Source organism: Saccoglossus kowalevskii, chromosome 8 (genome assembly GCF_978046115.1).
Source record: "Saccoglossus kowalevskii chromosome 8, keSacKowa6.1, whole genome shotgun sequence".
Classification (NCBI taxonomy): domain Eukaryota; kingdom Metazoa; phylum Hemichordata; class Enteropneusta; family Harrimaniidae; genus Saccoglossus; species Saccoglossus kowalevskii.
In genome coordinates, this window is record NC_140648.1 from 33,789,899 (window position 1) to 33,802,168 (window position 12,270).

The following is a 12,270-nucleotide window of genomic DNA, read 5'->3' on the forward strand; positions in this document are numbered from 1 at the left end:
GTTAAAAACCGCAAGTCCAAATGCTTTGATATTACATATATAATTACTACATGTGGTTCTAACTCAGATTTGTTCATTTCATGATGATATCTTCAATTCTCTAATTTTGATGAATATTTTTGTAATTTTTGGTAAAAAGTGATATTTACGACTTCTTGTTGAAAACCGCAAGTTCAATTGCTTTGATATTACATATATAGGTACTACATGTGGACCTCTCTCAGATTTGTTCATTTTGTAATGATATCTTTAATTCTCTAATTTTGGTGAATATTTTTGTCATTTTTGGTAAAAAGTGATATTTTCGCCTTCTTGTTGAAAACCGCAAGTCCAATTGCTTTGATATTACATATATAGGTACTACATGTGGTTCTAACTCAGATTTGTTCATTTCATGATGATAGCTTCAATTCTCTAATTTTGATGAATATTTTTGTAATTTTTGGTAAAAAGTGATATTTTCCACTTCTTGTTGAAAACCGCAAGTCTGATTGTTTTGATACTATACATATTGTTTATTTTCTAATGATATCTTCTGTTCTTTAATTGATGTGCATTGCTAACAGCAGAGCTATCTCAGCCGAGAGGCTGCTTGTTTTTTTTTGCTTTGTTTAAATACGTTTATTTGTGTATGCAGATAAATGCTTGTTTGTCCAAGCATGGTCTACGATACAAGGAATATGTGGCTATGTATAAAGTCAATTATTATCACAGCAGATTGCTCATTTCACTTCATCTACAATTACTCTGAATTTAATATTGAGTTCTGCATAAATTGTGTTACGGAATGTTACATGAACCTCACAAGTTTTCATCTGCACGTGAATAAAAATTATTAAACTTATTGTTACTGTATACTTCATAGATTCTGAGATCCTCTGATCTTTTTCTGGTTTTTATTGTAGCATGATATTGATTTCCTGAGAGTTGGACCGGTTCACAAGATTCATTCGTCAATTCATAAGTACAGTGATTCAAAACTCAGTAAGAAATGTCAAAGTGTTGCAGATCTTTCACAACTCTACCAAAGCAAGGTAGTGTACTTTTATTAGCTCCTTTGTCGAGCGAAGCTTATCATATCAGTGATTGTTCGTGTCATCGTCGTCCGTGTCAACTTTTTACTTTTTCCACTTCTTGAAAACTATAAGCCTGAATGCTTTGATACTTGGTGTATATGTACCGTGGGTAGATCTCTCTTAGATTTGTTCATTTAATGATGATATCTTCAATTCTCTAATTTTGATAAATATTTTTGGAATTCTTGGTAAAAAGTTATATTTTTTGACTTCTTGTTAAAAACCAGCAGGCCCGATTGCTTTGATACTATACTGATTGTTTTCATTTTCTAATGATATCTTCAGTTCTTTAATTGAAATGTGCGGAGCTATCTCAGCCGACAGGCTGCTTGTTTCATGTGTACTCAGATCATTTACAGTGTGTCTCAACTTTACTGAGGTCATTGTTACAAATCCTTCCAAATTCTTGTGTAATTCAAAGTGTGCTCTCTGTGTCATATTTTTTAGCTCCGCTGTCTTCTTTGTCGAGCGGAGCTTATATGAGTGATTGTCCGGCGTCCGTTGTCCGTGTCAATGTTTTACTTTTTCGACTTCTTCTTGAAAACTACAAGCCTGAATGCTTTGATACTTGGTCTCTATGTACCTGGGGTAGACCTCTTTTAGATTTGTTCATTTCATGATGATATCTTCAATTCTCTAATTTTGGTGAATATTTTTGTTATTTTTGGTAAAAAGTGATATTTTCAACTTCTTGAAACCACAAGTCCAATTGCTTTGATATTACATATATAGGTACTACATGTGGTTCTAACTCAGATTTGTTCATTTCATGATGATATCTTCAATTCTCTAATTTTGATGAATATTTTTGTAATTTTTGGTAAAAGGTGATATTTCCCACTTCTTGCTGAAAACTGCAAGTCTGATTGTTTTGATACTTTAGATTTTGTTCATTTTCTAATGATATCTTCTGTTCTTTAATTGAAATGTGCCTTGCTGACAGAGGAGCTATCTCAGTCGAGAGGCTGCTTGTCTTTGAGGACTACTTGGGGGGGGGGGGGGCACCATCCAATGTGGATGGAATGTTTCAAAGTCATTATTCTAACTTAGAGACATCACATAGAAATACATGCCCTAAAATTGTGTCTATTGCAAAATAATTCAAATAAATAAACAGTTCTGAATTATTGTATTCAAAATTGTTTCATTTCAAACTGCGCATTCACACATACAGTTTTTTTTAGAATGCATACTAATTAGGTACCTTGTCACTGGTAAAATTTATTGAAAACTTTATTTGCAATTTTGAGCAATAGTACACATTAAAGAAAACAACTTTCAACAGTTTGCTGGACTTTTAGTTTTTCAGCTCATAGTTATAGAATCAGTGAATTTACAACTACTGTGTTGGCTAACAGAAATCATTTCAGCTCATAGTTATAGAATCAGTGAATTTACATCTACTGTGTTGGCTAACAGAAATCATTTCAGCTCATAGTTATAGAATCAGTCTATTTACAATTACTGTGTTGGCTAACAGAAATCATTTCAGCTCATAGTTATAGAATCAGTCTATTTACAACTACTGTGTTGGCTAACAGAAATCATTTCAGCTCATAGTTATAGAATCAGTCTATTTACAACTACTGTGTTGGCTAACAGAAATCATTTCAGCTCATAGTTATAGAATCAGTCTATTTACAACTACTGTGTTGGCTAACAGAAATCATTTCAGCTCATAGTTATAGAATCAGTGAATTTACAACTACTGTGTTGGCTAACAGAAATCATTTCAGCTCATAGTTATAGAATCAGTGAATTTACAACTACTGTGTTGGCTAACAGAAATCATTTCAGCTCATAGTTATAGAATCAGTCTATTTACAACTACTGTGTTGGCTAACAGAAATCATTTCAGCTCATAGTTATAGAATCAGTCTATTTACAACTACTGTGTTGGCTAACAGAAATCATTTCAGCTCATAGTTATAGAATCAGTCTATTTACAACTACTGTGTTGGCTAACAGAAATCATTTCAGCTCATAGTTATAGAATCAGTCTATTTACAACTACTGTGTTGGCTAACAGAAATCATTTCAGCTCATAGTTATAGAATCAGTCTATTTACAACTACTGTGTTGGCTAACAGAAATCATTTCAGCTCATAGTTATAGAATCAGTGAATTTACAACTACTGTGTTGGCTAACAGAAATCATTTCAGCTCATTTTTACTGAATAGGCAAGTTTTTCAATGCTCAGGAGTACTCATTTATGCAAATTCAGCCAATCATGCCATGAAACATATTTGTCAAAAGATAACAAGTTTGTCTGCAGTATGTGTACGCAATATTAATACAACCTATTCTAGAAGACAATAACAAGAGAAAGTCAGAAAAAGAAAAGCTACTTTATTACTTTATTTCTTTTTCATAGTCGGTAGTTGCCACCACGTGCCTTGGGGTGAAACATGTTTTATTCAGTCAGCGGCGATTTGATGTTTGTATCGTAGATGAGGCGTCTCAGATCAACCAGCTGGTATGTATTGGTCCACTCTTATGTGCTGAGAGATTTGTCCTTGTTGGCGATCATCGACAACTACCACCATTAGTGAGAAGTATTGAAGCTAGGTAAATTTTGCGAAATTATGTAGATTTTTACAACCCATTTGTTAGGGGTAATATAAGTATAGTATACAGAAAATATTTTCCTGCACTGACACTGTTGACAGTGGCATCACAACATATTCAGCAACACTGCTGCATGTTTTGTTGGCATGCTGTAATTACATTGTATTTGTTTTTAGGGAACTTGGTATGGATGAAAGTTTATTTCAAAGACTGTCAATTCATGAGAATTGTAAAACAGAACTATGTCTACAGTATAGAATGAATGAAGAAATTATGAGTATAAGTAATAAACTGGTGTATGATGGTAAACTGCAATGTGGTAACGATACTATTGCTGATGGTAAACTCGTATTGCCAGACAAGGCAGTGTTTGTACAGGTGAGTCATGTAATCTGCTTATGTTAAAATTTTTTTTATTTGAATACAAGTGTGGATGTTGACAATCTACATATGAATACAAGTGTGGATGTTTACAATCTACATATGAATACAAGTGTGGATGTTTACAATCTACATATGAATACAAGTGTGGATGTTGACAATCTACATATGAATACAAGTGTGGATGTTGACAATCTACATATGAATACAAGTGTGGATGTTTACAATCTACATATGAATACAAGTGTGGATGTTGACAATCTACATATGAATACAAGTGTGGATGTTTACAATCTGCATATGAATACAAGTGTGGATGTTTACAATCTGCATATGAATACAGGTGTGAATGTTTACAATCTGCATATGGACACAAGTGTGAATGTTTCCAATCTGCATATGAATACAAGTGTGAATGTTTAATATATACATATGAATACAAGAGTGGATGTTTACAATCTGCATATGAATACAAGTGTGGATGTTTACAATCTGCATATGATACAAGTGTGAATGTTTACAATCTGCATATGGACACAAGTGTGAATGTTTCCAATCTGCATATGAATACAAGTGTGAATGTTTAATATATACATATAAATAAATAAATACAAGTGTGAATGTCTATAATCTGCATATGAATACAAGTGTTGATGTTTACAATCTGCGTATGAATACAAGTGTTGATGTTTACAATCTGCATATGAATACAAGTGTAGATGTTTACAATCTGCATATGAATACAAGTGTGGATGTTTACAATCTGCATATGAATACAAGGGTGAATGTTTACAATCTGCATATGAATACAAGTGTAGATGTTTACAATCTACATATGAATACAAATGTAGATGTTTACAATCTGCTATGAGTACAAGTGTAGATGTTTACAATCTGCATATGAATACAAGTGTGGATGTTTACAATCTGCATATGAATACAAGGGTGAATGTTTACAATCTGCATATGAATACAAGTGTAGATGTTTACAATCTACATATGAATACAAGTGTAGATGTTTACAATCTACATATGAATACAATCTCCATTTTTTTTATTCATATGAATAATAGATTTGAATAAGTTCTTGATTTTTTGTCTAAGAGTGCCCACTATGTTTGTCATACATAATTATTATTGTATTTTTGTTCCCTGTTGGTTTGCACAGATGCTTGAAAACAGAGGTTGGTCACACTCATGGTTGGCTGAAATCATCGCAACTCAAGGACCAGTTAACTTTTTAAACACAGACAAGGTTTGTCATAAAAAGTAATTTAATTTCCTGTCACACGCTGGTAATCTGAGGTCTTATTGCTGTATTGTGTTTTACATTTGACATAAACAGCTTTTGCAAGATGCAGCTCAAAGGTTCTTGCAAATATCCACAAATTACAACATTTTTGTAGATTTGTTTGTTATACGAGTTTTCAGATTCTTAGGGGGGGGGGGTCATCTTGGATGTCATTTTAGGAGATCAATGTTTCAACAGAGTATAGAAAACAATGGACTGTTTGCATGTGTTGTTCTGTGTGTCCTATGTGATATGTTCTACATGTTAAAGTTTGAATTTATCAATATTCATGTCAATGAAGAATTGACATTACTATCACTTTGGTTGCGTAACATTTCTTTGTTTCGTTTTCAGATTCCTGCACCTCATGAGAAGCGTCATACCAGTTTAATAAATAAAATAGAATCACAGCTTGTTAGTTTATTGATAAAGGCTTTGTTAAAGGTAATTGTGTTTTTCTTTCCACCAGCAAAATAGAATTTTTCCACTTTTTTTTTCTTTTTTTTCTTCTAATCATATCATTAATGTTAACTATATAAACATGATTTCCTATTGACTCCAAGTATTGGTCAATATGTTTAAAAAGAATTATTTTGTAGAAGATAAGAAATGTTGCCTTTGAAAGGTCAAAGTTCAAAGTTTAATGATCTTAAATTTTGAATCTGCCAATGCAAATGTAGTGCAGTTCTGAGTTTCATCTCTTGTATATACATAAATTTAAGATTTAATAATCTCTAGAATGTTCAGCCCATACAGAAATGGCTTAACACAACATCTACACACGAAAGATGAACATAATCCCAGAAAGAAAACTCAAATATTCTATTATAATAACATAACTAATTTCAATTTGAACAATACTGCAAAATGTATGTTTGCCAGTGATAATATTAAAACTGATACAACTGTATACTCAGAATGTATATCGTAACAATAGTTACAATAGCTAGTTCTACTCATCAAAGGTCTTTTTAGTCCTCGTTCAGACGCAGTCCGAAAACGGGGACTTATGTTTTGACCTCTGTGTGTGCGTGCGTGCGTGTGTGTGTGTGTGCATGTGTCCGGACCTGTATCTTAGAAATGCCTGGACCAATCACAATCAAACTTCACACATACATCATACATGATATTATACATATGCACGTCAATTTGTTTCACGATCTGATTCAAGATGGCCGAATGGCGGCCATTTTTGTGCTAAAAATCATCAAAATCAAACATTTCTCTGCTGTTTACAGATGGATTTTGTTCAAACTTGGTATATACATTAGACATTATGGGACCTTGATGCAAATAATTTTGTTTTTCAGATAAGATTCAAAATAGCCGACTGGCTGTTGCTGCCCTGCAAAATTGACAACTGGTAGACAGTTTTCAAGACGGCGCTTTCTTCATAGTAAACAGATGTACCCATAAACCAATTTTGACAGGAAATAGAAGCATGGTTTAGAAGCTATTTTTTTTTAATCACTTTTGACCAAAAAAGAACATTTTTGTGCATATTTCAAACTACAGTGTCCATAGAAAAAAAAATACTAACACAATTTTAAAATTCATACAATAAGCTTTCCGAAAATATATAGTTTTGTGGACAAGGGAGGTCATCTTGGTTAACTAATTAACGAATTAAAATACCTGTCAGGTAAACTGCATCTCTACCTTGAATGCTTTGACTGATTATATATTCAAATTTTATATATTCGTTATACATCATGTTATATATATACATGTATTCAAAATGCTGTTCCAGAGCAATATCTCTCAATATGGACAAGTACTTGTTTGACATGGTTATATTCCAGCTATATTACTATAAATAAAACTATATATCTTAAATTTGATAACTAACGGGGACTGTGCCATGATGCATGGCTTGTTCAACATTTTCTTTGCTTTGTTGTTTGTTGCTTTGTAACAGTTTATTTGTGATTGTATCCATAGTGTGGCTGTGATGCGTCTGGTATCGGTGTCATCGCGCCATATACGGAGCAATGCAAATTAATAACCAATCAGCTCACCACACTGCCATCTCATCAACAATTAGAAGTCAGTACCGTTGATAAATATCAAGGACGTGATAAAAACGTCATTATCGTGTCGTTTGTCAGATGTGCTGAAGAGGATAAAGCGGGATCAGAACAGGTATTATTTTTGTTGTTGTAATTCTGTCATTTTTTATATAAATAAATTAACACTTGCTTCAAACATGTTTCAAAATGCAGGCCAAAACATTACCAAATTTGGATATTTTTATTTTTAACACTTTTGTTTCGTTCATTATAAACTTAGCAGACAAGTTAAAATAGTATCTCAAATTCTACAATAATAGTGAACTTGAAACAACTATGGGTCACCCCCCCCCCCCCCCACTTCAGCTTTATTTTATTTCAGTGTTGTGTGATTAATCATGAATCCTGAGAAAGTTCACAGTGTAAACAAAATTCATTCAATGCTTTGGCCATCACAATGTCTGTGACCGGTATTCTAGTGTTTGTTTACCTATAACATATCTCAAATCAATATGCTTTTAATGTGTGAAAATAAAATCCATTCTTGCGCTCAATGTATTTGCTTTGGCCATCACAATGTCTGTGACCGGTATTCTAGTGTTTGCTTACTTATATCGTATCTCAAATCAATATGCTTTTAGTGTGTGAAAATAAAATCCATTCTTGCGCTCAATGTATTTGCTTTGGCCATCACAATGTCTGTGACCGGTATTCTAGTGTTTGCTTACTTATATCGTATCTCAAATCAATATGCTTTTAGTGTGTGAAAATAAAATTCATTCTTACGCTCAATGTATTTGCTTTGGCCATCACAATGTCTGTGACCGGTATTCTAGTGTTTGCTTACTTATAACGTATCTCAAATCAATATGCTTTTAGTGTGTGAAAATAAAATTCATTCTTGCGCTCAATGTATTTGCTTTGGCCATCACAATGTCTGTGACCGGTATACTAGTGTTTGTTTACTTATAACGTATCTCAAATCAATATGCTTTTAATGTGTGAAAATAAAATTCATTCTTACGCTCAATGTACTGTATTTGCTTTGGCCATCACAATGTCTGTGACCGGTATACTAGTGTTTGCTTACTTATAACGTATCTCAAATCAATATGCTTTTAATGTGTGAAAATAAAATTCATTCTTGCGCTCAATGTATTTGCTTTGGCCATCACAATGTCTGTGACCGGTATTCTAGTGTTTGCTTACTTATATCGTATCTCAAATCAATATGCTTTTAATGTGTGAAAATAAAATTCATTCTTACGCTCAATGTACTGTATTTGCTTTGGCCATCACAATGTCTGTGACCGGTATACTAGTGTTTGCTTACTTATAACGTATCTCAAATCAATATGTTTTTAGTGTGTGAAAATAAAATCCATTCTTGCGCTCAATGTATTTGCTTTGGCCATCACAATGTCTGTGACCGGTATACTAGTGTTTGCTTACTTATAACGTATCTCAAATCAATATGCTTTTAGTGTGTGAAAATAAAATCCATTCTTACGCTCAATGTATTTGCTTTGGCCATCACAATGTCTGTGACCGGTATACTAGTGTTTGCTTACTTATAACGTATCTCAAATCAATATGCTTTTAGTGTGTGAAAATAAAATTCATTCTTACGCTCAATGTATTTGCTTTGGCCATCACAATGTCTGTGACCGGTATTCTAGTGTTTGCTTACTTATATCGTATCTCAAATCAATATGCTTTTAATGTGTGAAAATAAAATCCATTCTTGCGCTCAATGTATTTGCTTTGGCCATCACAATGTCTGTGACCGGTATACTAGTGTTTGTTTACTTATAACGTATCTCAAATCAATGTTTTTGGTGTGTGAAAATAAAATCCATTCTTACGCTCAATGTATTTATTTTTTACAGACCCAAGGTATACTTCAAGATATTAGACGACTCAATGTTGCTATCACACGTGCTAAACATAAATTCATAATGTTGGGTAGTGTTGAAACCTTGTCAAGATATGGGCCATTGAAGTCACTTTTAGATTTCCTGCGGGGAAAAAAACAAATATCCTTTTAATCTCTAACTATAAATTTTCTGTGTATTGTGGTACATGTCATGACAGTGAGACACAGGTTGTCTTGTTTCATATATTATCTAGTATCAATTAATTTGCATATCAGTGATAGCGAGATATTTTATTGATTATATGCATAGCATAAGTATCATTATTATACATCTATCATCGTAACGCCATAAGTCACAACGTGTCATAATTTGTGGTATTTAACAGGGTATTTTCATCCTATCATATTAAGAAATGTGAATGCAAATTCAAAATATATAATGATTACGCGCGTAAGCGTCCTCTAATAATAAAAACAAACATGGCTGCCACCACAGTTTGACCGTACTCAACACAAAAAAGTTCACTGATTCTGTTCTAAACATTTTGGATTTCGGCATTCCTATGGTGTCTCTTTGAAGAAAAACATGTATAATAATATGGTTATTATTAGAATACCTCAAAGTATGCACTCAGACAGTATGTCGCATAACGAACTTCGCTGCACGTCAGTCGATACCCCAGCTGTACTGTCCTCATGCATACTTTGAGGCATCCTCGTAATAACCTCATAGTATAACAATATTTTTCAATTTCCTTAATAATCAATATTACATTTTAGATTTACCAGTTGGTGCCAATACTATGTATGAGGAATGCTTCTAGTAGAGAAACAAATCAGGTTCCAGCATGAAACAGATGACTCTGCAGTGCCAGATAAAATATAAATTTATATTAATTATAGAGTAATTTATTTTGTTTTTCTAGTGTAAGTATGTGTATGTAACAATTCATTGACACAGGAAATATCTTCAATTTTGTAATGGTTTGAAAATAAGACTTTTTACTTACTGGTATTGTTACTTAGTATAATTGTAAAAAACTGCCAAATATTTGACCTTTTTTCAGTATTTCAATTATGAAATTGCTTTTATTTAAAAAATTTATATTAATGAAAACTGAAATAGACAATACTAAATATTTTTTTCAAATTAATAATGATAATAAAATTTTGCATAGTAATCTTGATTGAATGCAATGAATGGAATTCAAGAATGGTTTAATTAGTGTGACTCCAGTGTGACCTCTTCGTGATTCTAGTGTAACTGTAGTGTGACTCTAGTGTGATCTCGGCGTGAGATAAACCTAAAAAAAAAAAAAAAATTTGTTAAAGAATTGATATTTCTTGGAAATCTTGATCGATAATTGAGAAAATATATATTACTGTATTGTCAGGACTGGAAAAAAAAATCGGAAATAAATTGTATGTTGGTTTAATTCTTTTTCCGTGTAATGAAAAGTCTGACCTGGTTTGTGTGATCTTTAGAGCATTCTTTGTACCTACACATTCAGCTTGATGTACTCAGGAGTCTGAGCAGATAAGTAAACATATTTTACCATTGTCATTGTCATACTACTAGTATATCATGTACATGAGAAAACAAGTAATTTGTAACTGTCATACTTATCCAACTAGGACAACTTTCAGGTGTGGTGACAATGCTTTAATGAAAATGACAGAGTTAAATTATATATATATATAAAAAAATAAACGTGTATTTATGGATAGATATGATTTAAATAAAATAATTGCTGAGAATCAAGTTTAATAGACTAAGTGTTTTGTTCTTTCAACATGCATACATATTCCTTTTCTGAAATAAATCTCCAGATTGACAACAGCCATGTACCTTGGTTGGCCTTTATCAAATTTCTCCACACCCCCTCGAAATGTCATTGCAGTTGAAGCGCCCTCATAATCGTCGTGGTTAACGTTGATATATTGAAGATAATATTAATAATAATATTAATATTATAAATAATAATAATTTATAATATTAATATTATAAATATTAATATTATTAATATTATCTTCAATATATCATACTTATCAGTCCGAGCAGCGTTTATTTATTTATAAACTACTATTGTGGTTAACGTTGGGGGCGCGCTATATTCAATTTGTGATAGCAGACGACATTAGCGAACCGCAACTTATTTTGAGTTCTGGAGGCCTTGATGTTTTACTGGAAAGTTATTGCACAATGCTTCATACCCCACCAGCTAATAACAATAGATAATCATAATCATCGCGCGAATATTGAAGGAAATATTACTGTTTTGTTAGACCGTCATTTAATTTTCACTGGTCGTGACTGAGTTGTAGTGACCTCCTAGTATGTGGACCGTTGTCATCCAAACTTCTAGTTCCTGGACCTGTAACACACATCGCGGCTGCTAGAACTTGTGAACAGTGAATATTACAATTATAGTGAAACATCATTGAGGTTGTGCCGACTTTGGATTATATTAGTCGTGAAACACTTTTTAAAATGTTCGATCGGAGACTAAAATCTGTTTTTATGCCCGTATTTGTTCATTTGTTGTAAATATTATGTTTATTGCTAGGTAGTAAGTAACATTGCACATAATGCCAAGACTAAACGAACAATCTAAATTAATTTATTGTTATGTCAGTGACGATGACGAATCACACGTTTCTCGTCTTCCATTCATGACATCAACAAAGATGTCGTCAGAACACAATGGAACAGACGCGTTCCGTGGGACGACGACAGATGCCCCACAGAAGCCGCTCTCATCGGAACGTCTACGCTCTGTCGCATCTCCTCAGTATATTTCCCGCAGAAATATCAAATACGATTTCCACTTGAATTATCCATCGGCAATTGTGTTGTTTCACAATACCGGTAAGTTGTCATTCTTTAAGTTCATATCTATATATTATTCTGCATATGGGCGGGGCTGTTGGGAGAACTCACTTTCGTCTGCTTTGTTTACATACTTCCACGAACCGAACGAAATCGACTACACTGTAACTATGCGATAACCACCCTTCAAACCCAGATTAAATTTACTTCGAAAATCATCTTTTTTTTTTCTTTTTTT

At 32.9% G+C, this 12,270-nt stretch overlaps 1 protein-coding gene across 1 annotated transcript in view; it reads left to right on the forward strand.

Moving 5' to 3' along the window:
• LOC144350930 (DNA replication ATP-dependent helicase/nuclease DNA2-like) overlaps positions 1 to 10,054 on the forward strand; it is a 47,383-nt gene extending 37,329 nt beyond the window's left edge. The window contains 8 exon segments of the mRNA XM_085502848.1: positions 906 to 1,034; positions 3,452 to 3,645; positions 3,822 to 4,023; positions 5,195 to 5,281; positions 5,672 to 5,761; positions 7,259 to 7,459; positions 9,216 to 9,419; positions 9,983 to 10,054. Of these exon segments, the coding sequence (XP_085358974.1) occupies positions 906 to 1,034; positions 3,452 to 3,645; positions 3,822 to 4,023; positions 5,195 to 5,281; positions 5,672 to 5,761; positions 7,259 to 7,459; positions 9,216 to 9,419; positions 9,983 to 10,054 (1,179 nt within the window).
• The last annotated feature ends 2,216 nt before the right edge of the window (positions 10,055 to 12,270 follow it).